This window comes from Giraffa tippelskirchi, chromosome X (genome assembly GCF_054371585.1).
Source record: "Giraffa tippelskirchi isolate mGirTip1 chromosome X, T2T-mGirTip1v1.2.pri, whole genome shotgun sequence".
Lineage (NCBI taxonomy): Eukaryota > Metazoa > Chordata > Mammalia > Artiodactyla > Giraffidae > Giraffa > Giraffa tippelskirchi.
Genome location: NC_137289.1, coordinates 149,851,291 through 149,877,717, shown reverse-complemented (window position 1 = coordinate 149,877,717; position 26,427 = coordinate 149,851,291). Strand labels below are relative to the sequence as shown.

Below are 26,427 nucleotides of genomic sequence, written 5' to 3'. Positions count from 1 at the left end.
CGTCAATGCGGGCAACAAGGACGTTTGAGCTCCGGCCCGGCGCCTCACCAAGGGAAACTCCTGCCCTGCGGGCTGGAGCCCCCCACCCTTGCCCCTACCTCCCCCCGTCCACGCTTTCGCTACAAATGTCCTCACACAAAGACAGCGACGTGGTCTCCTCGTAAATGCTGCTTGCGCACACACTCGCAAGCCCGAAAACACCGTCTTTGCATGAACAGGGTGCCCAGCGAAGGAAGGGCTGCTTGGAGGCGGAGGCAGGCAGGAGCCTCTTCCTTGGACCACCACGGCCACACGATCGGGGAGGTGACGGGCCAGCATCTTCTCTCAGCCTCCAGGATGAGCTGGAAGATAGCGGTCCTGCTGGGAGCCACCCGGGGAGGGACCAGTCTGCCGGGGTTGGGGGTGGTGGGGGGCGGGGGGTGCCTCACTGCGCCAGGTTGATCCACAGCAACCTGCAACGCACAGAGAAGGTGGCCCTTCTAGAAGCCGCTTTATGAGCCGAAGGCATCGACATTAAGTGGGGGTGGTGGTAAAGTTCTTAGAGAAAAGAATCCATCTGTGTGGAACGTGTAGCGGGACGCCAGGCCCGCAGGCACGCACACGTCCTGACGTAAGAAGCAGAGCCGCACGGCCCCTAGCCCCTGCCCCGCCAGCCCTGCGGCTTCAGCTCCGACCCTGCGGCTTAGCGGCTGGGCCGCGTCAACTGCCAAGTTGGCCCTGTATGTGAATCACTGTCCCGCAGTGACACTCAATAATGCTTACGGCTGCAATGTAATTAAAAAAAAAAAAAAAAGGTCTTTGCCCCTGGTATCCTCCAGGCTTCTCTGTCCATGGGATTTTCCAGGCCAGAATACTGGAGTGGGGAGGGGGTAGCCATGCCCTTCTCCAGGGGAATCTTCCCGACTCAGGGAGCGAACCCGGGTCTCCTGCACTGCAGGCAGATTCTTTACCGTCTGAGTCACCAGGGAAGCCCTACTTCAACTTTCCCGCCCAGAGCTCCTAAAACCCTTGACACGTCCTGGGCAGTGAACACATTTTCCGTCATTCATACTAGTCTGCTTTCAAGCATGCCTGAGTATCCTGGTCCCTGGACGGATTCACGATGCGGGGCGTGGGGGTGTGTTGATGGGCTCCTGGTTGTGCCCCACCCCAAGGCATGATTGGAGGGGTGCCACTTCTACCCCACCCCCTCATCTCCAGGGCCAGCGAAGGATGCATTTATTTACCAACGGCCAGTGAATTAACCGATGGCAATGGAGCCTCCACAAAGACCCTTGGAAAACAAGGAGGCCCTTGGCGCTGCTGAAGACAGGCGGGTGCAGGAGGCTGGTGCACCCGAGTGGGCCTGAGCGCTCCAGCAGCCCAGCCACCCACCCCTCACCCCACACAGCTCTTCTGCTGCAGGGTTCCTGGCTTGTATTTATATACATGTATTTGGCTGCACTACGTCTTAGCTGTGGCAGGCAGAAGCTTCACTCTTTAGCTGAGGCATGCAGACTCCTAATGACGGCTATGTGGGATCTAGTTCCCTGACCAGGGATCGAACCCAGGGCCCCTGCACTGGGAGCCTGGAGTCTTAGCCACTGGGCTGCCAGGGGAGTTTCCTTGAGTTGCATTCTTAAGGTAAACCAGTGAAGGCAAGCACAGCGTCTTCCTTGAGTTCTGAGTCATTCTAGTGAATTAGGACTGCCGAGGTAGGGGCTCTGTGGGATCCCCAAGCTTGCGCTCGGCTGGGGAGAAGTGTGAGTGGCTGGGATGCCTCCGCTGGTGGCTAGCGTGTGGCGTGGGGGCCGTCCCGGGGGGCTGAGCACCTAACCCGGGGTCTGCACTGACTCCAGGGAGCTCCTGTCCTAAGTATATTGAATCGTGGGAGGCCCAGTAGGAGTCTGAGATCAGGCACATTGCCCTTACAAGCTGAATGGTCCTGAACCCCAAAAGCAGGTCATTGAAGAACGCTCCCCCATCTCAGCTGCTTCTGGAGGCTGCTTTTGGAATAAAGGCCCCCGAGGCTGTGATTTCCGCTGTACCAGGGCGGTTCCCATCCCCGGCTCGCTGGTTAGTGAGAGGCCACAGCGGCGAGAAGACGTTCCAGGGAAACACTCTTCCTTGCATCGGTTCCCCACAAGGCACCCGATCCAGGATCCAAGAACCAGCCGGGAACGTCATCACCCTCACTGGATACACGCCCTGCCTGGCGGGGACACCCCGGGGTCACCAGGAGCAACCCCTCAAGAGAAGCCCCCGGATGCTCCGGAATCTGCACCTGTGGACGGCCGAGGCTCCACCCTGCACCTCAGCAGCCCCGGTGCGCCATGAGGCACCACTGCTCACTGTCAGCCTCTCCCAGGCTCAGGCACCCCCTCCCTTCCCCACCGGGGACCCTGCGTGATGCAGGGTGCAGCTCCCCCTGCGGCCCCTTCCAATGGGAGAAACACACAGAAGCCTGGCAAGCGCTCAGTGAAACCCAAGGGCCCTCTCGCGCACCAGCTCGGCGGTGACGAAGTATCACCGAGAAGCGCGCAGGCAGAGGGGCGGCGAGGGTGGCTGACTGACGTCACAATCGCAGAGCGGCGCTGAGCGTGCGCGTCCGGGTCTACGCGTCACAAACGAGGATGCTGGGGTCCCGCGTCACCGAAGGCCCCTCTTCCCCGCACAGTGCCCGTCGGCCGCGCTTGGTCTGGTCCAGGCGCTGCGGGACACACCCGGGCACCCCGGGCGGTTCTGGGTGGTGGGTCTCTCCAGCCGGGCGTCTCAGGACAGCTGCGCTCCCCGCCACGAAGCGAAGGGCCCTCCCCGGGCACAGCCCTCCAGCTGCCCGCAGTGCCCTCGCCTCGAGTGAGTCTCGGGCGCCGCGCAGCAGCCGTCCGCGTGGACACAGAGCACCCCCCGACCCACACCGGGTGTCTCCCCCGTTCCCAGCGGCGCCGCATACCTTATCGGCGGGAGGAGCCGGAGAAAAGCGGCGCGCGCAGGCCAGGAAGATGTCCGGCTCGGGCTTCCCGCTCCGCACCTCGGGGTCGTCGCCCAGCACCACGTGGTGGAAGAGGCTGAAGAAGTCCTGGTGGCGGCTGGTCTTCAGCTGGAAGGACGCGGTCCCCGAGCTGGTGGCTACGGCGCACGGCACGTCGTGCTTCCGCAGGTGGTGGATCAGCTTCTCCACGCCTGGGGGAGTGGAGGGGGACCGTCAAGGATGGGGGGGGTGGGCAGGCCTGGGGTGGGGGTGGGGGACGCTGGGCCAGCCCGGTCCCCTCCAGCCTGCAGCCTCGTCTGATCTCATCGCTGTCCTCACGGGGTGGGGATGTCAGCACGGGGACATCTCCACTCAACACCAACGTGGAAAAGCAGTTCAGGGCTTGGTGATGGCCGTTCCGAGAGGATCAGAGGAGGCTGCACTGGGGCGGCTGGGACTCTTCTCGCCAGTCCTGACTCAGCAAGGGCTTCCCTGATGGCTCAGCAGGTCAAGAATCCACGTGAACACTATCTACATACAACAGCTAGGACGTGGAAGCAACCTAGATGTCCATCCACTGATGAATGGATAAAGAAGCCGTGGTACATGTATACAGTGGAATATTACTCAGCCATAAAAAGGAACGCATTTGAGTCAGTTCTAATGAGGTGGATGAACCTAAAGCCTATTATACAGACTAAAGTAAGTCAGAAAGAGAAAAACAATTATCGTATATTAACACGTATGCATGGAATCTAGAAAAATGGTACTGATGAACCTATTTGCAGGGCAGCAATGCAGACGCAGACATAGAGAACGGACTTGTGGACATGGTGGGAAAAGGAGAGGGTAAGACGAATGGAGAAAGTAGCATGGAAACACATACACTACCATATGTAAAACAGACAGCCGGGGGGAATTTGCTGTAGGACTCACAAAACTCAACCTGGGGCTCTGTGACAACCTGGAGGGGAGGGATAGGGTGGGAGGTGGCAGAGGGCTCACGAGGGAGGAGTCACAGGCACAGCTGTGACTGATTCATGTTGATGTATGGCGGGAAGGAAAACAATGTTGTAAAGCAATTATCCTTCAATTAAAAATAATAAATTAAAAATAAATAAATAAAAGAATCCACCTGCAATGCAGGAAACACAGGAGGTGCTGGTTCGACCCCTGGGTTGGGAAGATCACCTGGAGGCAGCAAATGGCAAGGCACTGCAGTATTCTTGCCTGGGAAACCCCAGGGACAGAGGAATCGCCTGGTGGGCCACAGTCCATGAGGTCTCAAAGAGTGGTACACAACAGAGCAACTAAAGCTCTACGCCTATCAGAGCAAACCCGGGGAGCTGCCAATAAAACTGACAACGTACAGGAAATGGACAAGTTCTTTCCAAGAGAAAGAAGTTCTTTGGAAGAGTTCTTGGACAGCTCACTCAGGAACATAGCAATAACATAACTGGCCCTAGATCCGTGGGAGAGAGACTGGTATCTGTAGCTAAAAACCGTCCCAGACCTAGCGCCGCACGCCCTCACTGGGGAACTTACCAAACATCCCAGGAAGAAACAATGCCGATTCTAAAGAAACCTCAGAAAAATCACAGGGAACACTTATTTCCCAACTGTTTTATTTGAGACTGGGACTTTTCTGATACCGAAGCTGGAGAAAGGCATACAAGAAAACTGCAGATCCGTATGTCTTGTGAACACATACACTTAACCTCACACTGAAGCCAACTTACAACCACTATGAAAGAGTTCTACTTGAAGAGTTGCTATGGGGTTGGAACCTGTTATTTGAAAATATTAAAAAGCCACACTATTTAATTATCTTGCCACAACTAACGACCAATATGTAGGATTACATTAGCTAAATTTCCATAAAAACCTTCATGGAACTGCTGAATTAAAAGGATGAAAGAATGCCTATAACAAATATACATCCAATAATCACCTTGGTCTGGATATGGTGATTAAAGCTGAGTATCAACATGATTTGCATCTAAAACAAAAGGTTCAAATTGTATGACCCAATAATAAACCAACATACTAAAAAATATTGGAGCATATTTAAATATATACTTCCTCTAAAACCTACTGGAAAAAGAAAATTTTGCTGCAAGAGTTCTCTGATGCTATTGATTATAAAAATTTAACTACAGTCGATGTCATTTTAGCTTATCCTTCAAATATTTCTAGTTCTGTGAATATTTTGTAAGGCACTAACATAACGGGGCACTACTATACCAAAATAAATACACACCAGCAAGCCTATATTGGAATACAGAGTCAACATTTTTATCCATAGGGGGATGAATGAAAAACAGTTTTTGGCTGACTGGTAATTTTTTTTTTTACGATTTATTGCTTGTATTGATACATTTATCTTTGGCTGTGCCGGGTCTCGGTCACGGCGCGCAGGATCTCCACTGCAGTGGGCAGGCCTCCTCCCTAGCTCGATGCACGGGTTTAGCTGGCCCAGGGCACATGGGAACTTACCTCCCAGACCAGGGAGCAGACCCATGGCTCCTGTACTGGAAGGTGGATTCCCAACCACTGGGACCTCAGGGGAGTCCGGGAATGACTCTTTAAATCAGACGAGCTCCGTGAAGATGTCTGAGATGGACACAAACGTGAGCCCAGAGACAGGGAGGCTGACCACAGCCCTTGGCAAGTCGACTCTGTCTCTGGGGCTCGGTTCTGTCCTGTGATACAGCAATGATTAGCGTTCCTGGTGGTGACGCTGTGAAGGAACGCCTGTAAAAGGTCCCACCTGTAAAAGCTCACATAGCAAGGTAAGGCCCCACGAGATGCTAGCAGCCATGGTTGCCAGCAATCCATCAAATTCAGGTTACTCATCCGTCATTCAAATCTCCTGATAGTGACATACTATTGCCCGATTCCTTCAAAAACTCTGGTGTCCTTTCAATACTGTCTGCTGACTTTTTCATAGTCTCTCTGCAACGTAAAAGACTAGAAACATGATGAAACTTCTGTCCTGTACAGAAGCTCGTTAATTAGGTGCATAAATGAAACCCAGCCAGCAGACAGCTGGGAGCCCCGGAGTGCTCAAGTGGGTTTCAGGGCCGGGCACAGGCAGATCACTCTTGCTACAAAGAAGGAGCACTCCCAGGACTGATCTACAGGGGAGGAAAGAAGAGGCGTGTGGAGGATCAGCGATGCTGAGAGGTGAGTGCTTCTGCCTGACTTCATCCGGGAGGCCTTGGGTTGGTGAGGACAGACACGGAGCCTGCCCCGAAAGTGGGTCTGAACATGGAATCGTGCAGAGAAGGGCGACCGGGGACAGGGGATCTCTCTCTCAGCTGCTGCCCTGGAATTCACGTGCTGGGTGGCTCCATCCAGCAGTCCCCTGGCTAGCTCAGGCGTCCTCTGTGACACTTCACCTGAACCCAGAGACGTGCTGTGGCTGGGAGCGGAGAGGGCCCGGGGGGAGACAACACCGCTCAGGGACGGGCTCGGCAGGCATCTCGGGACCCGCAGAGCAGGCACGGAGTCTAGAGTCCTGCGGGCAGGTGCAGGAGGGCAGTGGGGAGGGGGATCAGCTGACAGAACCACCTGGGGGGAGAGCAGACACCACTCAGGGACCCACGGAGCAGCCGCGGAGTCTAGAGTCCTGCGGGCAGGTGCAGGAGGGTGGTGGGGTGGGGGCTCGGCTAACAGAACCACCCCGGGGGACAGCAGTCACCACACCACCCTGGCACGGGGTTCGCCGCGTGCAGTCTGCCAGACCCAGACCTCCAACAGGAGCATTCCTGGACAAGAGGCTCAGTCCCTCGTCCTCGCAGCCCACGTGTGGAAGGGAGACCATTTCTCCTAGACAGTGACCGTGCCACTGCCAGGGAGGTGACAGGCTGGCACCAGGGAGGCACAGGTCACAGGGGATGCCTTCAAGGGTGGTGGGTCCAGTGGTGGGCCCCGAAAGGGAGGTAAGGTCCTCAACCCTGGGGTTTCTGACCATGAACTGAGCAGGGACAACGAGGGTCTGAGCAGAGGTGAAGTCCTCACCCTGGGGTTTCTGAACATGAACTGACCTGTGACTATGAGAGTGTGAGCAGAGGTGAACTTCCTCACCCATGATGGTTCTGACCGTGAATTGATCATTGACAACGACGGTAGGAGCAGAGGTGAAGGTCCTCACCCCTGGGGTTTCTGACCGTGAGCTGACCTGGAACAATGAGGGTCTGAGCAGAGGTGAAGGTCCTCACGTCTGATGCTTCTGACCGTGAACTGACCAGGGACAACAAGGGTCTGAGCAGAGGTGAAGATACTGTCCCCTGGCGATTCTGAACATGAACTGATCTGGGACATGAGGGTCTGAGCAGAGGTTAAGGTCCTCACCCCTGGAGTTTCTGAACATGAACTGACCTGGGACAATGAGGGTGTGAAGAGAGGTGAAGGTCCTCACGACTGGTGTTTCTGACCATGAGCTGACCTGGGACAATGACGGTCAGAGCAGAGGTGAAGCTCCTCAGCCTTGTGGTTTCTCAACATGAACTGACCAGGGACAACAAGGGTATGAGCAGATGTGAAGCTCCTCACTCTTGGGGTTTCTGAACATGAACTAACCAGGGACAACGAGGGTCTGAGCAGAGGTGAAGGTCCTCACCCCTGGAGTTTCTGACCGTGAGCTGACCTGGAACAATGATGGTCTGAGCAGAGGTGAAGATGCTCATCCCTAGGGTTTCTGAACATGAACTGACCTGGGACATTTAGGGTCTCAGCAGAGGTGAAGGTACTCACCCCTGATGCTTCTGACTGTGAACTGACCAGGGACAACGAGGGTCTGAGCAGAGATGAAGGTCCTCACCCATCGGGTTTCTGACTGAGCTGACCTGGGACGAGGGTCTGAGCAGAGGTGAAGGTCCTCACCCCTCGGGTTTCTGAACATGAACTGACCTGGGAGAAGGGTCTGTGTAGAGGTGATGAAGGACCTTCAGAATGAGATCAGCATGGTTTTAGGGTCAGCCCTAAACCCAGTGGGACTTCCCAGTTGGCTCGGCGGCAAAGAATATGCCTGCCAACACAGGAGACATGGGAGGCTCAGGTTGGATCTCTGGGTCAGGAAGATTCCCCTGGAGAAGGAAATGCCAACCCGCTCCAGTATTCCTGCCTGGAGAATCCCATAGACAGAGGAGCCTGGAGGGCTACGGTCCATGGGGTTCAAAAAAAGAGAGCCATACGCGCCTGAGCAACGCACACAGGCACGCTCAACCCAGGGACATTTGCCTTCCTCTGTTTCAGCTGTTGTCATGCAGCCCCACCGGCCTGGCTGGTGTATAAACATGGAAATCTGTTTCTCACAGGTCTGCAGGCTGCGATCAAGACCAAGGTGCCCGCATACCCAGTGTCTCCTGAGCGGGCCCTCTTCCTGGCTCACGGCCACCTACCCATGTCCTGATGTGGGGGAGTGGGGGGTGAGCGAGCTCTGTGGGGCCTCTCGCATAAGGGCGCTAATCCCATTCCTGGGGTGCCACCCGCATGAACTCACCACCCTGCAACCGGGTCACCTCCAAATGCAGTAACACTGTGGGTCAGGACTTCAACTATATGAACTCAGATGTTTCTAACAGAGCAACTGGGGCCCTTAGTAACTGGTGTCCTCACAAGAGGAAAACAGGCAAGGGGCAAGAGGAGAAGCCACGTGAAGACAGTGGGAGGCGGCCACCAGCCCAAGGATCAACGCCTGGAGCCCCAAGAAGCTGGAAGAGGCGGGGAGGACCCTCCCCTGGAGCCTCTGGAGGGATCTCAGCCCTGGGACCCCTTGACCTCAGAACAGGACTCTACTTGAAAACAAGATCTCTGCAGATGGGAAGTCAAGGATTCTGAAATGAGACCATTTGGATGAGGGTGGCCCTAAATCCCATGATATGGTCCCTATAAGACACAGAAGAGGAGAGACACGGACACAGAGAAGCCCCGTGGAGACGGAGGCGGAGACGGGAGGGAGGCGGCCACCAGCCCAGGGACGGACGCCTGGAGCCCCCAGAAGCTGGAAGGGGAGGGGAGCACCCTCCCTGGTGTCTCTGGAGGGACTGCGGCCCTGCCCACACCTTGACCTCAGCCTTCCAGTCTCCAGGACTGTGCCTGCGTGAATTTCTGCTGTCTGTGGTCATTTGGTTCATCGGCCACAGCTGATGGAAATGGACCCAAGGTAGGAGAGCTCATGGTGGAGACTAGAAACAGGGTGCCATGATTATGAGAAGTGTGCTGGCAACATTTTGACAAACCATTAGTTCTCACTTGCTTAACACCTGTCTCTTCCTATAAAAACTGCCAAGCAATGTAATTTAAATATTTCAGGATTTTCATTCTATGCATCAAGTGTTTACTTGCTTTGGATGTTGGTGAATTTTTTAAATTCCTTTAAGGGATGCGTGTGTGTGTGTGTGTGTGTTTGTACATGCATCACAGAGGTATACTAAGAAATGTTCTGGAAGGAGGCACCCTGAATGGCTAGTTAAACAGTGTGTGCGTGCTAAGCCAATTAAGTTGTGTCCGACTTTTTGCAATCCTGTGGACTATAGCCAACCAGGCTCCTCTGTCCGTGGGATTCTCCAGGCAAGAATACTGGAGTGAGTTGCCATTTGCTCCTCCAGGGGCTCGACCCAGGGCTCAAACCCCTGTCTCTTAAGTCTCCTGTACTGGCAGACGGGTTCTTTACCACTACGACCACCTGGAAATCCCCGTTAAACAGTAAGTAATGGGGCTTCCCTTGCGGTTCAGCTGGTCAAGAATCTGCCTGCAATGCAGGAGACCTGGGTTTGATCCCTGGATGGGAAGATCCCCTGGAAAAGGGAACGGCTACCCATTCCAGTATTCCAGCCTGGAGAATTCCATGGACTGTATGGAGTGTGGTTTAACAAAGAGTCGGACACGAGTGAGTGACTTTCACTAGTTCACCACTAATGGTGACTCCAGGGAGAACTAGTTACAGGGCCTCTCAGTTTTCACTCCATGCATTTTGCTGTGAGACACGGTGTCATTTTGCAATTAAAATATTCTGAAGGATCAATTTCTTCCAATTACAAAAATAAAAATAATAAAAAGGTTTTTTAATACCAAATAAATAAATAAATAACTTAAAGGAGCGTGGCATCATGACTATAGCTTGTTACTATGTCTGTGGGCTTCCCAGGTGGCTCAGATGGTTAAGAACCCTCCTGCCAGTGCAGGAGACATAAGAGACACTGGTTCGATCCCTGTGTCGGAAAGATTCCCTGGAGGAGGGCACGGCGACCGACTCTAGTATTCTTGCCTGGAGAATCCCATGGACAGAGGAGGCTGGTGGGGCTACAGTGCATGAGGTCGCAGAGAGTCGGACACGACTGAACGACTCAACACTCTCACACTATTCTACACTACTACACCATGTCCTTACTTAATACCGTCCTGATAAGTGTTGCCATGTGAAAAGCTACATGCATCCTGAGACTTGCACCTTCTGCCTCTAAATGTCTGCTGGAGTCTTTTTACCTTTGCAATTCCACAGCCTCAGTGCTTACAAGTAACAGCGCCCCTTGAAACTTCAGGTTCGGTCCTGGCTTCCCGGGCAGGAGAATGTTAACTCTGGCCGGCATCGTGTCACAGTATCACCCCGCACGGGAAGGTGGTCCACTCCGACCCCTGACTCCACCTCAGGTCAAGTCCTCAGATCCTGGTCCTCCTCCAGCCCGTGTCTCTCCTGCTGGTGTCATCACGGGCCATAAACCCTGAGGAATTCCCCATAGCATCACTTTCCCTCTGGTACACACCTTTTCTTCAAAACTCCCTCTGGTTCTAGAAGCAGTAGACAGATTAGCTCAAGACTGAAGACCTAATTGAGTCCAAGTTCTTGGTCATTTCTCAACAATAAAAGGTTGAGCTTCCAGCTTTTCCAAAAGCGTGTTCAATTCCTGACTTGAGTCCTCCACAAACAGTCTTTTCCATCTGGAATGACTGTCCCCTCCCCATTCACCCACCCCAGCTCACGTGGTCTCTGCAGTTTACTCCATGTTCAAGGCCCCCTTCCTTCTCCTTCACAAGCCTGCCAGTGCTCCAAGCATGATCTGCTTTATTTTCTTCCATATCCCTCCAGCCGCTCTTCTCTGAATTTCTCTTTTTGACACGAAACTATATGCCATTGTGGATTTTCAGTTAAATGGAGATACATATTTTGGCCCCCTGATGCGAAGTACTGACACACTGGCAAAGACTCTGATGCTGGGAAAGATTGGAGGTGGGAGGAGAAGGGGACGACAGAGGATGAGATGGTTGGATGACATCACCGACTCCATGGACCTGAGTTTGAGCAAACTCTGGGAGCTGGTGGAGGACAGGGAAGCCTGGTGTGCTGCAGTTCGTGGGGTCACAAAGAGTCGGACACGACTGAGTGACTGGACTGAACTGAACTGAAAGGAAGAGGAAAGTTACAGAGGAAGCCTGAAAAAGTAAGTGCCTTCTTGCCAGGACGGTGGAAGGTGTATTCACAAAGCAGGTGGTGGGAGGAGGTCGCGTCTGCTGATGGCCATGGGGGGCTAAAGGCATAAGACGAGTGAAGAACAAAGGAGAACGGACGGTGGAAACAGACGTGCTTGCACAGGCCCAGGCGCCCGGCAAGGAAGAAACGGGCTTGGGGGGACTGGGCCCGGGGCGCCCCCCAGGGAAACTGGTGCCCGCCGGGTGGCTGCGCTGTAGTCTTCAGGGCTCTCCCGGAGAGGAGTGAGTGGATTCCGAGCCTGTCCTGGCGTGAGTGACTTCCAAGCCCTGGCGAGGACCGGCCCGGGTCAGACTCATCTCCACCTGGGACCTGTCCCCACGGGCAATACCCCGGCAACACTCCACAGTGGAGGTGGACCTGCGCTCCCGAGGGGCCCATCTCACAGGGCAGGGCACACAGGCCTGCAGTCCTGGGGGGGGACTTGTCCCAGTCCCCTCCACGGGCCCTGATGTCACCTCCTGGGCTTCTCCGTGGGAAATCCCCACTCCCACCGCACCCCCAGAGAAAAAGAGCAGGAAAAGCAGAGAGCCACAGCAACAGGAGACCTTCTCGGGGATTTCACACCACTAAAAGCCACCGACTTTATTACTGGCCTTCCAAACCAACTTACTCCTGCTTAAATGATGCCAAAACACATTACTGTCATACATCTCCAAGAATCGGTGACTGAAGCCATCTGCTCCAGAATACGGTGGAGGTGGACTTTCCTCGTGGTCCAGGGTTGACAAACCCACCCGCCAACGCAGGGGTCAGGGGTTCCATCCCTGGCTGGGGAACAAAGACCCCACAGGCTGTGGGACAACTAAGCCGCAGAGCTCGTTCTCAACAAGAGAAGCCACACCGCAGTAAGAATCTCACCCATCACAATCAGTAGCCTCTGCTCGCGTGCGCTAGACAAAGCCCACACACAGCAACGAAGACCTAGCGGAGCCAAAACAAAAGAGGTAATTTTTTAAATTAAAAAACAATCATTAAAAAAAAAAATACACTGGAGGTTACCAGCACCCTTCACGGGCAACACTGTTCTGACGGTTTCCTTACATCTCATGTCAAAATTTTTCCTCTGTAAAACCACACACATTTCAGTATTTCTTTTTTTTTTTCGGTCAAAAACTTTGGCCACAGTTAAGAAGATGTCTATTCTCAGAAAATAATTAGACCCTTGGCTGACTTACATTCTATATTTCATCACTAAGGGATGTGGTAAATGCTTATAGGACATACTGGACAAAAGTACTTCCATCTTGATGGCAGGAAGGGACAGTTAGGGAGTCTGGGATGGACATGGACACACTGCTGTATTTAACATGGAGAACCAGCAAGGACCTGCTGTCCAGCACAGGGAACTCTGCTCAATGTCATGTGGCAGCCTGATGGGAGGGGAGTTTGGGAGAGAATAGATCTATATATACGGCTGAGTCCCTCTGCTGTCCACCTGAAACTATCACAACGTTGTTAATCAGCTACACCTCAATATAAAATAAAAAGCTTAAAAAAAACTTTACTTCCCTCCTAGAAAGGGAGGCCCGTTTTAAAGAGAGGTGTCCACAGCTCATGGGAAGGTAATCCAGTCACTCGTGCCTCGCCTCCAAGCCGCGCTGGCCAGCCCCATCCTCCGTGTGGCGGGACCCAGAGAGAGACGCCCCCCACCTCACAATCAGGGGCCAGTCACCCAGGTGACGGGCCCAGGCAGGGCTCCCGCATCGCTATAGCCGGGCCTGTTTCCCCGGCAACCTGCCCTCCCGCCGCACGAAGGACCTGCTGGGCCCACAGCGCTCACCTGAAGGCAGAGCTGCGTCGTCAGGACGAAGGACGTGCGTGTCACTTGCTCAGTCGTGTCCGACTCTCTGCGACCCCGGGGACTACAGCCCGCCTGTCCGTGGGGATTCTCCAGGCAAGGATGCTGGGGTGGGTTTGCCATTGTCATCTCCAAAGTGAAGGATATGGAATTCATAATACACTCTCTCTACAGACAGGCTCCTTTCTCTAATGGGCGCAAGGTGCCTCCCCATAACCGAAAATGCCCCACCAGAAAACAGCTGCAGAAGGAAAAGAGATGGAAGACAAGGGCCCAACTCTCTCATCCTCAGCTGCGTGACAGAAACAAAGAGGCAAGTGGACAAGAGGCACACCCGGATCTAGAAAGGGGGCAGTGGTCACTTTTCCTGGCTACACTCACCGCCTCCTGGACTCCAGGGCCGGGAGGTTGCCTTTCCGGCGGAACTCAGCTTTGGCTCACATAAAAGAGGTGATGGCGGGAAGGCGGCACAGATGGGAACTCTGGGGTAAAGCACATCTTTCTGAGCAGAAGCTAGATCTCTGTCCTTACTGTGCCTGTGACTGGCATGTGATACATGCAGAGACAAAGAAGGGTCTTGCGGGCGAGTTCAGCAGGACTACACTGTCCAGGAAGAACGAGTTCTTGTCTCACTTCCATGGTGGAGCTGGTTTTGGGATTCAGTTCTCTTCAGTGATTACCCAGGATTAGGTATCATTTAAATGACACCTGGCCACTGGCAAAGCCAAGAGGAGGGCACTACACGGACTGGATCACCAAGCAGACTTCGTAATATAGACGCATTGGCACTTCAGCCAAACTACCAGGCTAGCTGGATAACACATCATCTTCTTGGAATTAGAGTAGAGTATCTCAAGTATGGGCTTCCCTGGTGGCTCAGCGGGAAAGAATCTGCCTGCCAAGGAGGAGTCATGGATTGGATCCCTGGGTTGGGAAGGTCCCCTGGACAAGGAAATGACAACCCACTCCAGCGTTCCTGCCTGGGAAGGCCCATCGACAGAGGAGCCTGGTGGGTTATAAGCCATCGGGTTATCCAAGAGTCAGATACAACTTAGCAACTATACCACTACCACCATGTCTCAAGTATATCTTAGAAAACAAACAAACAAACACACACAAAAAATCTGGAAGGAAAACCACTTGAAAGGCTTGGGTGGATAAAGAAGAAAAGATATTTGCGTGCCTAAACCATAAAGGGCGCTTTGTATGTTAAACAATGAAAGAGACTCCATGTCAAGTATGAATGATATAGACTTAGCTGGATTAGCAAAGAAAAAACAAAAAACAAAACCAGGCTCATAAATACAATCAGAAATGAAAGCGAGTACTTTAAAACCAATGGCACAAAAATACAAGGGATTCAAAGAGAATAATGTGAAAACCTGTAAGCAAACACACTGAATAGCCTGGAAGAAACAGATGAATTGCTAGAAATATACAAGCCCTCGACATCAAAGCAAAAACAAAGTCTGTTCAAACCTCTAAGTATTACGGAGATTAATTCAGTAATCAGAAGCCATCCGACAAGGAAAACAGGACCAAAGGGACTCACTGCAGAATTCCACCAGACTGTAAAGAATTAGCACCAACAGTACTCAAACTCTTCCCAAAATTAAAAGAGGATGATATACTCCCAAACTCATCCCATCAGGCCAGCATTACCCTGGCACCAAAGCCAAACAAACGACAAGAAACTGATGCAGACACATTCAACAAGATACTAGCAAACTTATTTAAATAGCACATTAAGAGGATTCTTCTACACCGTAAAGAAGGGAGGTTTATTCCTGGAGTTTTAAGGATGGTTCAACATACAAAAATCAATGTGACACATCGTATTAACAAAATGAAGAACAAAACCCAAGGGATCATCTCAACTGACGCAGAAAAAGCATTTGGAAAAAACTCAATACCCTTTCATGATATAAACACTCAAACTAGGAATAAAAGAAAAGTACCTCAAAATAATAAAAGCCATATACGAAAAGTCCACAGCTAACATCATACTCAATGTTAAAGGCTGAAAGCTTTTTCTCTGTGATCAGGAACAAGAAAACAATGCTTTCTCTTGTTGCTTTTATTTCACACAGCTCTGTAAGTCCTAGCCAGAGCAACTAGGCAAGGAAAAGAAAAGACATCCACGTCGGAAAGGAAGTAATGAAGTCATCTGTTTGCACATGAAATGATCTCAAACGTAGAAAACTCTAAAGATTCCACACATACACATAAGACTATTAGCACTATTAACAAACTTCAGCAACACTGCAGATGACAAAAATCAACATACAAAAGCCAGCTGCATTTCTACACACTAACAATGAAAAATCTGAAAAGAACATTTGAACAAATCCACTTACAACTGTGTCAAAGAGAAATAAAAGAAGGTGAAAGACCTGTAATGCTGAAACTACAAAATACTGCTAGAAGAGATGAAAGAAGACACAAATAAATGGAAAGGCATCCCAGGTTCATGGGCCAGAAGATCTGATAATCTTTACAGTGCCCACAGAATCCAAAGTGGTCTACAGATTCAGAGGAATCCATACCAAAATCCCAACAGCACTTCTCGTTGAAATACAGAAATCAATGCCAACATTTTTATGGACTCTCAGTCGAACCTGAACAGCCATAAACTATCTTGGAAAAGAAGAACAAACTTGGAGAATCTCACACTTCCAGGTTTCAAAACATATTACAAAGGTACCGTAGTCAAAACAGTTTGGTGCTGACATAAAGACAGACATAGAGACCAATGGAATAGAAGAGAGAGCCTGGAAATAACCTCACACGTATAATACCCAGGTGATCTTTCAACAAGGCTCCCAAGACTACTCAGCGGGGAAAAGGACAGTCTCTTCAACAAAGTGTGTTTTGGGAACATGGATATCCACATGGAAAGAACAAAGCTGGACTCTTATACCATATATAAAAATTAATATAAGATGGATTAAAGGCCTAAAGGCAAGAGCTAAAACTACAAAATTGCTAAAAGAAAACAGAAAGAAAGCATTATGACACAGGATTTGGTTTTTAACTCTTGGATATGACAGTGAAAACATAAGCAAGAGCAGAAACAGTCAATGAGTACATCAAACTTAAAAAGTTCTGGGCATCAACGGACACACTCAACAGAGTGAAGAAGCAACCTTTGAAATGGGAGGAAATATCTGCAAACCACGTAGCACATAAGTGGTTTGTATCCAGAATTTATTATATGAAGAATTCTTAGAACTCAACAAGAAAAAAAAAACTATCAAAAAATGGACAAAGGACTTGAATAAACATTTCCCCAAAGAAGACAGACAAATGGTTAACGGCAAGAAACAACGCTCTATGTCTTTAATTATTCATGAAATTCAAAACCAAGAGATAATGGCTTCACACACATTAGGACAGTTACTATCAAAAAGAGAGAAAATAACCAGTGTCGGTGAAAATGTGGAGAAACTCGAACCCTTGTGGACTGCTGGAGAGAAAATAAAATGACACAGCCGGTATATAAGACAGTCGGGGGGACCCTCAAAACACTAAAAAGAGAATCACCTTATTATTTGATAATCACACTTCTGGGACTGTACCCAAAAAATAAATAAAAGCAAGGTCTTGAAGAGGTATTTCCATACCCATGTTCACAGCAGTGGTTTTCACAGCAGCCAAGAGGCGGAAGCAAGCCAAGCATTCATCGAGGGATGAAGAGATAAGCAGAATGCGGTCCATCCATACAATGGAGCATGATTCAGTCTTCAAAGGGAGAGAGTCCTGTCTCATGCTACAGCCCATGAAATGAAAGCACTGATGAACCTCAAGGTTAGTCACCACAGGACAAACACTGTTTGAGATCCCTGCGTGTGTGTATGCTCGCTCAGTCAGCTCTGACTCGGCCACCCCCAGACTGCAGCCCGTCAGCCTCCTCTGTCCAGGGGATTCTCCAGGCGAGGCTACTGCAGTGGGTTTGCTGTTTCCCTCTCCAGGGGATCTTCCCGACCCAGGGATTGAACCCGTGTCTCCTGCACTGGTAAGTGGGCTGTTTAAGGCTAGTGCCATGTGAGATAAAGGACCGAAATAGTAGGGACCTAACAGAAGCAGAAGATATTAAGAAGAGGTGGCAAAAATACACAGAAGAGCTGTACCAAAAAGATCTTCACGACCAGATAATCACAATGGTGTGATCACTCACCTAGAGCCAGACATCCTGGAATGTGAAGTCAAGTGGGCCTTAGAAAGCATCACTACGAACAAAGCTACTGGAGGTGATGGAATTCCAGTTGAGCTATTTCAAGTCCTAAAAGATGATGCTGTGAAAGTGCTGCACTCAATATGCCAGCAAATCTGGAAAACTCAGCAGTGTCCACAGGACTGGAAAAGGTCAGTTTTTGTTCCAATCCCAAAGAAAGGCAATGCCAAAAAATGCTCAGACTACCAGACAACTGCACTCATCTCACACGCTAGTAAAGCAATGCTCAAAATTCTCCAAGCCAGGCTTCAGCAATACGTGAACCGTGAACTTCCAGATGTTCAAGCTGGTTTTAGAAAAGGCAGAGGAACTAGAGCTCAAATTGCCAACATCTGCTGGGTCATCGAAAAGGCAAAAGAGTTCGAGAAAAACACCTATCTGCTTTATTGAGTATGCCAAAGCCTTTGACTGTGTGGATTACAGCAAACTGTGGAAAATCCTAAAAGAGATGGGAATACCAGACCATCTGACCTGTCTCTTGAGAAACCTGTATGTAGGTCAGGAAGCAACAGTTAGAACTGGACATGGAACAACAGACTGGTTCCAAATAGGAAAAGGAGTACATCAAGGCTGTATATTGTCATCCTGCTTATTTAACTTATATGCAGAGGACATCATGAGAAACGCTGGGCTGGAAGAAACACAAGCTGAAATCAAGACCGGTGGGAGAAATATCAATAACCTCAGATATGCATATGACACCACCCTTATGGCAGAAAGTGAAGAAGAAGTAAAGAGCCTCTTGATGAAAGTGAAAGAGGAGAGTGAAAAAGTTGGCTTAAAGCTCAATGTTCAGAAAACTAAGATCATGGCACCTGGTCCCATCACTTCATGGAAAATAGATGGGGAAACAGTGTCAGATGTTATTGTTTTGGGCTCCAAAATCACTGCTGATGGTGATTGCAGCCATGAAATTAAAAGACGCTTACTCCTTGGAAGGAAGGTTATGACCAACCTAGATAGCGTATTTAAAAGCAGAGATTTTACTCTGCCAACAAAGGTCCGTCTAGTCAAGGCTATGGTTTTTCCAGTGGTCATGTATGGATGTGAGAGTTGCACGGTGAAGAAAGCTGAGCGCCGAAGAATTGATGCTTTTGAACTGTGGTGTTGGAGAAGATTTTGAGAGTCCCTTGGACTGCAAGGAGATCCAACCAGTCCATCCTAAAGGAGATCAGTCCTGGGTGTTCATTGGAAGGACTGATGTTGAAGCTGAAACTCCAATACTTTATACTTTGGCCCTCTCATGCGAAGAGTTGCCTCACTGGAAAAGACTCTGATGCCGGGAAGGATTGGGGGCAGGAGGAGAAGGGGACGACAGAAGATGAGATGGCTGGATGGCATCACCGACTCGATGGACATGGGTTTGGGTAAACTCCAGGAGTTGGTGATGGACAGGGAGGCCTGGCGTGCTGCGATTCATGGGGTCGCAAAGAGTCGGACACGACTGAGCAACTGAACTGAACTGAACATGTGAGTTATGTGAGATAACTAGAAGAGTTCAAATTTACAGAGACAGAAAGCAGAAGGGCAGGTCCCCGGAGCTGGAGAGAGAGAGAGACAGAGGAAGGGATGGAAGTTACGGTTTACTGGGGACACAGTTTCACCTCCGCAAGGTAAAAACTTGAGAAAGATGGATGCCGCTGCTGGTTACACAACCACCTGAACATTCTTAACGCTCAACTGGCACACTTAAAAACAGGTAAGATGGTAAACTTTTAGCTTAGTGCTTCTTGTGACATTTATTAATAGTTGTGCTTCCATCATTAAAGATTGTTAGCATTCCAGTGTGTGCAAACGGCCCAGAAAGACAGCTGGTGAAGAAAGTGTGTATCACGGGGCTTGTGCTCCTATGCTGAAGTACGTGTGTGTGTGCACGTGTATTTGTGTGACATACGTGTGTATGTGTGTGACATGTATGTGTGTGACGTATGTTTGCGTGTGTGTAACGTGTGTGTGACATTCATGTGTGTATGTATGTGTGACGTACAGGTATATGTGTGTGTGTGTGTAATCCAAGAACAGCCCACACGGTTTCTTTGTAACACCAGGCAGCAGTAATAGCAGGGCCCTTTGCAGGAAATTCACTAGTTCCAGGGGATATTCAATCTGTCCCTCTGGATATATGTATAAACGTAGATAGTTACACGTTTCAAAAATGACTTTGACTCATGTTAATACCATTTTGAATCCAAAATTACTGCTGTGAGTGTAAATTTTTTTCTCCCTTAGCACCAGGAATTCTGAAGACTGAGTAATTCTCCTTTCTTCCTAGAAGAATCTTCAAATAACACTCCATTTTTAAGCCATTTTTGTCCCTGTAACCTAGAACATTCTTGACCTTCTCACTTATTGTAAGAAATAGCAGGCAGTTCTGTTGTTCCATCTTTAGCTAACAAGCCCCAGGGGAGAAAAGTCATCTTTCCTCTCAAAGGAAAACAAGTAAAGGCCACACAAACAGACATGTTAGAACTGAATTATGCCTTTAACTCTTAAAATAAGTTTTTTCAAAAGTTCTTTAGGGAGATTTGGCTGCTTGCTTATCATCGTGTTCAAGTCTGCACAGCTGCTGAAACATGAATTCTCCATCTGACTGTGAAAAGCAAAAGCCACCTATTTGAAATTTGGAAGCAATTCTCTCAGGAATGTGATCTCTAGGTCATACTGAGACAAACAAAATGCAAATGTTTTCAGACCTCAGGAATCGGAGGAAAGAATGTATATTAAGAAGGCTTAAAAATGACAAGAACACGATGTTGTTGTTGCTTAGTCGCTGAGTCACATCCAACTCTTTTGTGACCCCATGGACTGCAGACGGCCAGGCTCCTTTGTCCATGGAATTTTCCAGGCAAGAACACTGGAGCGGGTGGCCACGCCTCCTCCAGGGACCTCCCCAGCCCAGGGATCGAACCTGAGTCCGCAGCACTGGCGGGCGGGTTCTCTTCCACTGGGCCACCCAGGAAAGCCCACAGCACCTGCCAGCACCCTGAAAAGTCTCTAACGAGTCCCTCGGAGCCCTACCAGGAAGGAGATCTTCCGAGGGGTTATCAGGGCAGAGGAGAACGCTAGCGCACTCGGCGGCAGGCTGAGAGCGGCCGCTCAGAGCCCCGAGCGCGTCCCGGGACCTCACCTGGCATGAGCGCGGCCGTGGGGAAGACCTCCTTCAGCTTGGCCTGGCTCACCTCCACCAGCTCCTCCGCGGACATCGGGAGCTGCAGCGTGTCCCTGATCAGCTGGGCCGCCTCCAGCGCCTTCTTGCCCATCACCAGCGACTTCACGTCCCAGCTGTACTTCTTCCCGTAGCGCCCGCAGATGTCCTGAAACACGGCGGAGTACAGCCGCTCGGTATCTGCGGAGACGAGGGGGCGGAGACACAGGGGCGTTGAGGGCGCGGCCTGGGATGTGTTCACTGGGCGCAGAGCCCGCGTTCCCGCGTTCGGGGCGGACAGCTCTTGGGGGGGCCCTGTGGATGTGGGGGAGACGCTGGCGGGTTCGGAGGCCCAGCCGGTGCCCTGGCGGCCTGCCCTCTGCTGCCCTGTAACCTTACAGGGTGGGAGGGAAAGGCAGTCTGTGCACTGCTGCGTCCAACGCCGCGCTCCCGTGGACCGTGGCCCGCCAGGCCCCTCTGTCCATGGGATTCTCCAGGCAAGAATACTGGAGTGGGGGGCTCTCTGGGGGCTCAGTGGGAAAAGAATCCACCTGCCAATGTAGGGGACATGGGTTGGATCCCCGATCGGGGAAGATTCCACCTACCTCGGAGCCACTAAAGCCCTGGGCCACCACTAACGGAGACTGGGCTCCAGAGCCCGGGAGCTGTAACTACTGAGCCCCGGGCCGCGACTCCTAAAGCCTGCGTGCTCTGGAGCCTGTGCTCAGCAGAGAGCGCCCCCGGCAGTGAGAAGCCCACACACCGCATCTACACAGGAGGCCCCCGCTCTCCGCACCTAGAGAAAAGCCCGCGCGGTAAAAAGAGCTGGTACAAAAATAAATTATTTAGGAAAAAAAAAAGAAGAAGAAAGAATACTGGAGTGGGTTGCCATTTCCTCCTCCAGGGGATCTTACAGATCCACATATCGAAACTTCTTCCACAGTGCAGGCGGATTCTTTACCGCTGACCCACCAGGGAAGCCCTGAAATGTCTCCGTTTGGGTTCAAGCGTCTTCTGCGTTGCCAGGTACGTTCTGTTGAGCCTGGACCACTATTGAGACTTGGCGTCCTGATGGAGCAGCCGCGAGCGTGCACACTGCAGTCTGTGTGCAGGGACTCCACTGCGGCGGACCGTCCGAGTGCTCTGCGCCCCCGGCAATCACTCCCGGTGGGAGTGTGCGGACGCGGATGCAGCTCTGAACGACGCCCCTGCGTGAGCACAGACGCCCGCCTGCAATCCCAGGAGGAAGGCGCAAGCCCTGGGTTTTCCGTTTCCGCCGCCCACCCTCGGCGACCCTGCAGCAGTAGCGGTGGGGTTTCCCTGCAAGGTAACTGGATTCTACACTCGGTGGCGAAGGGCTCAGTCCCAGGAGACCACCCCCACCCACCTCCCAGCCCACGGCAGCTGACCTGCCCTTCCCCTCGCCGCTCCTAAGTCTGGCCCTCCCTGCCTGCAGCCCACTTCCTAGCAATGGGCCCTGGACACCCGGCCCTGTGGTGGCAGGACCCGGCCTTGGACAAGAGCCAGCAGCAGAGAAGGGCTTTGCTTTCTCCTCTGCTTTTCAAGGCAAAACCACGTGTAGCTGCGTATCAAATACAAACTCATCTTCAGTGCTTTAACTATCTGGGTCCTCGCTTTTCTACCATGGGCTGGATTTGAGGAGAAGGTGGGGAGCGGGGTGGGGGTGGGGGACGACACGCAACAAGCAGCTCTCAGATCTCCATCCTGGTAGGTACCTGACTGCCCTTGCTCAGGCATGACCCCAGGGTTGGGTGACACATCCCTGCTTTGGTTTCCTTCCTGGTACAACGGAAGGTGAGACTTAAAGACAAGTCTTCCTGGGCTCCTTGGTGGAGGAAGCCAGTGTTCGGATCATAACCTGAGAGGCTCAGATTTCTTCCAGAACCCCCCTGCGTGTCATCTCCATCAAGAAGTCCCAGCAGAGAGGGAAGGGCTGGTCCACACCTCTGGGGGACAATGAGGAGGGCTGTCAGTATCGAATGCTCGCTCACATCCTGTTTCCCGCAAAACCCAGAGGGCTCCACAGGCATGGAGAGGCAAGGCCTGGCAGGGAGCCCGTGTACACTTTGCTTTCTTCCTGTAAACACTTTTCTTCCAGCAGCTGGGAGAGAGAGACTGACAAGACATCGCAGGCACCAAGCGACTGAGAAACCGCCGCTGGGTTTGGAAAGCACGCAGAAGGCCAGGAAAAACAGCAGAGGCCGATGAGCCAAGCGGATGAGGAAGAAGAAACGAGCGCAAGAAAAGACAAATTGCAAAGACGGAAAAGAGCTGCATTCTTTTAAAACATGTTACACGTGCTTCTTTAAAGCTGGTGCTTTTCATTTAAAAGGCCTAGAACAGTGGGATTATAAATCTGTAGAAGACTGTGCAGTCACTTAACTTTTCTTCACAATTTAGATGAAAATCACACCAAACCTTCCGGGAGATAAGCAAGGATCTCAATACATTGTTACAACTCCTCACATCCTGCAAAGAGTACAGCAGCGGAGGACAGTGTACAATCAATGAAAGGGACAGCGCTTCGAAGGGGAAAGTTCTCCCAGAAGCTAAAATAAAAGGAAGGAGTGGAATTCCCTGGTGGAGGTGGTGTCCAGTCGCTCAGTCGTGTCCGACTCTCTGCGACCCCATGGACCGCAGGCCAGGCCTCCCTGTCCATCACCAACTCCTGGAGTTTACCTAAACTCATGTCCGTGGAGTCGGTGATGCCATCCCACCATCTCATCCTCTGTCGTCCCCCTCTCCTCCTGCCCTCAACCTTTCCCAGCACCAGGGTCTTCTCCAATGAAGTCAGTCTTTTTCCTGGTGGCTCAGTGGTAGAGTCCACCTGCCAATGCCGGAGAAACGGGTTGGATCCCTGGTCTGAGAGGATTCCATATGCCGTGGAACGACTCAGCCCACGTGCCACAACTATTGAGCCTGTGCTCTGGGGCCCATGAGCCGTGACCACTGAGCCCACATGCGCCCCCACTACGGAAACCCAAGGTCCCCAGAGCCCGCGCTCTGCAACAAGAGCCGCCACCGCGACAGGAGAAGCTGGAGCACCGCAGCTAGAGAGCAGCCCCCTCCCCACGAGTACAGAAGAGCCCTCGGAGCAGGAAGACCCAGCACAGCCAGGACCAAATAAGATCATTCAGAAATAAAAGTAAAAAAATAATCCAAAGGAAGCAGCATACAGTAGCAGTGCCCAACTGTCCCGTGCACACACGGCCTCCAAAGCTCCGAGCTCTGCGCCTGGCTCCTGGGTTACTTTTCATGAGAAGCTCGCACGTGGTTTGCAACGAGCCACAGCCACACAGGATGCTCCCCTCCTCAGGTGTGCCAGAAAAGTACCACGTGTACACCTGAACCTCAGTCCTGGGGGCGGGGGGACGTAAGGAGAGACGACACTCAGGCAGCACTCCCAGCAAGCGCGGTGAACGGGTCAGCTGGGCAGAGACAGGAGGGCACTGGACGCGGGTGCAATCTCGGCCCAAAGGCCGGTGTTTCCCTCGTGTGCTGCAGGCTGGGCCCCCGGGTGGTGAGATGTGCACACACTGACCCTTAGGGTCAGGGAGCTGCTACCACAAAAGGCCTCAGCAGGCCTGGAACTCCTCTCCACTTTGTCTGGGGCTGAGGTCCCACCACTGTGGGGTACCGAGTCCAGCTGATCACAGAGGACGTATTTACACGTATCTGTCCCGGCCTCTGAGGACACTATCGGTTTGTGTTTCACCCTATGAAGACGGGAAGGAGGAAGGGCAGTTCCCCGGATGACCGGGACTTGCATTGTTTTATAGCGAAACACCTCAAGCAGACGCTCAGCGCCTAGCGTGCAGGCTAAGACCTGCTTTCTCTGCACACCCCATGGTCCTCTCCGAGCCACACCCGGAGGAAGCAGCTGTGTCCTCGGCCTCTGTCCCCGACCTGTGGTTTCTGCCAGGGGGGTGGGGGCCACGGGGAGCAGCCTCTGCCCGCAGGCCAGGGTGCTCCCGAGGACTCAGGTGAGGGGCAGCGGGTTCTCTGAGGCCAGCGGCCTGGGTTGGAGGCCCTGCTCTGCGGCTGACCAGCGGCTAGGAGCTGGAGACCCATGCCCAGTGCCCAGCTGGGCCTCGGCTAACCTATCTGTACACGGGGGGTGCAAGAACAACGATATGCCTACTGGGCATCTGTGTCACCTAAGCGGGGAATCTGTGCAGAGCCATGAGCCAAGCGATGGCCCCAGAGTCACCGGCTGGAGCCCCTAGGGCGGGAGGCAATGGCTCCACAGAGGGAGGTTAGGAGTCCTCTGGGAGGCGAGAGAAAGGCAATTAGGGATCATCTACGAATTAAGAGGAAGGCAGTAGGGATCCTCTGGGAGTTAACAGGAGGGTGACTGGGGATCATCTGTGAGTTAAGAGGAAGGCAGTAGGGATCCTCTGGGAGTTAACAGGAGGGAGGCTAGGGATCATCTGTGAGTTAACAGGAGGGAGGCTAGGGATCATCTGTGAGTTAACAGGAGGGTGGTTAGGGATCCTCTGGGAGTTAACAGGAGGGTGGTTAGGGATCCTCTGGGAGTTAACAGGAGGGAGGCTAGGGATCATCTGTGAGTTAACAGGAGGGAGGCTAGGGATCATCTGTGAGTTAACAGGAGGGTGGTTAGGGATCCTCTGGGAGTTAACAGGAGGGTGGTTAGGGATCATCTGTGAGTTAACAGGAGGGAGGCTAGGGATCCTCTGTGAGTTAACAGGAGGGTGGTTGGGGATCATCTGTGAGTTAAGAGGAAGGTGGTTAGGGATCCTCTGTGAGTTAACAGGAGGGTGGTTGGGGATCATCTGTGAGTTAAGAGGAAGGCGGTTGGGGATCCTCTGTGAGTTAACAGGAGGGAGGTTAGGGATCATCTGTGAGTTAACAGGAGGGTGGTTGGGGATCCTCTGGGAGTTAACAGGATGGTGGTTAGGGATCCTCTGGGAGTTAACAGGAGGGTGGTTGGGGATCCTCTGTGAGTTAACAGGAGGGAGGTTAGGGATCCTCTGTGAGTTAACAGGAGGGCTGTTAGGGATCCTCTGTGAGTTAAGAGGCAGTTACAAGTTCTGCTTTCTCCCTGTCCACCACAGCTCACACACAGCTCCTGCATTGGCAAGGGCCATTTAATCTGAGAAGAGAGTTCATTGTTCCAAATGTTCCACTTCAAAAAAAAAAAAAAAAAAAAAGCAGCACCCATTTGGAATTCATTCACAAAAGTATCTATCACATGTTCCCAGCACATCAGACTAGCTCCACGAATATCTGTTAACAAACTGCCCAACCCAGTACCAGCACAGAATCCTGTGTGCCCAACCCTGTAATCCAAGTCTCCTTGCGGTGACCTGATCCTCCATAAACCAACCCTCGCATGTTCCCAGCTGGTGGCAGGACCCCACTTCCTAGCTAGCTCCGTTCACCTCTCCCGGCCAGGTAATAATTACACAGAGGTGTATCGGGCACCTGTTCCGTGAGATGCACTGAAAAAACATAAATGAGACACAAACACCCTTGCTAAGTTAAACACATAACGCAGAGATTCCAGTCAAAGACTTTAATGTACTCAATGAAGCAAGAAGTAGATACGTTTCTGGAATTCTCTTCGTCTATGACCCAACGGATGTTGGCGATTTGATCTCTGGTTCCTCTGCCTCTTCTAAAACCAGCTTCTACATCTGGATGGCCTCACGGACTCAACAGACATGAGTCTGAGCAAACTCCGGGAGATGGTGAAGGACAGGGAAGCCTGGTGTGCTGCAGTCCATGGGATCGCAGAGTCGGACACAACTGAGCGACTGAACAA

The 26,427-nt window shown here is 51.8% G+C and overlaps 1 protein-coding gene across 5 annotated transcripts in view; it reads right to left on the bottom strand.

The window, feature by feature from the left end:
* The window catches only part of LOC145536931 (pseudouridine-5'-phosphatase-like), a 292,667-nt gene that overhangs the window by 243,929 nt on the left and 22,311 nt on the right, over window positions 1-26,427 (bottom strand). For 4 of the 5 annotated variants that reach the window (XM_081567238.1, XM_081567236.1, XM_081567237.1 and 1 more), the window contains exons 2-3: window positions 20,604-20,822; window positions 2,933-3,162 (exon numbers count right to left, since the gene is read on the bottom strand). In XM_081567238.1, coding sequence (XP_081423364.1) covers window positions 2,933-3,162; window positions 20,604-20,822 — 449 coding nt within the window. Of the gene's footprint in view, window positions 1-1,175; window positions 3,163-20,603; window positions 20,823-26,427 lie in introns of all 5 variants that reach the window. The other variant, XR_014076091.1, reaches the window with a different exon arrangement.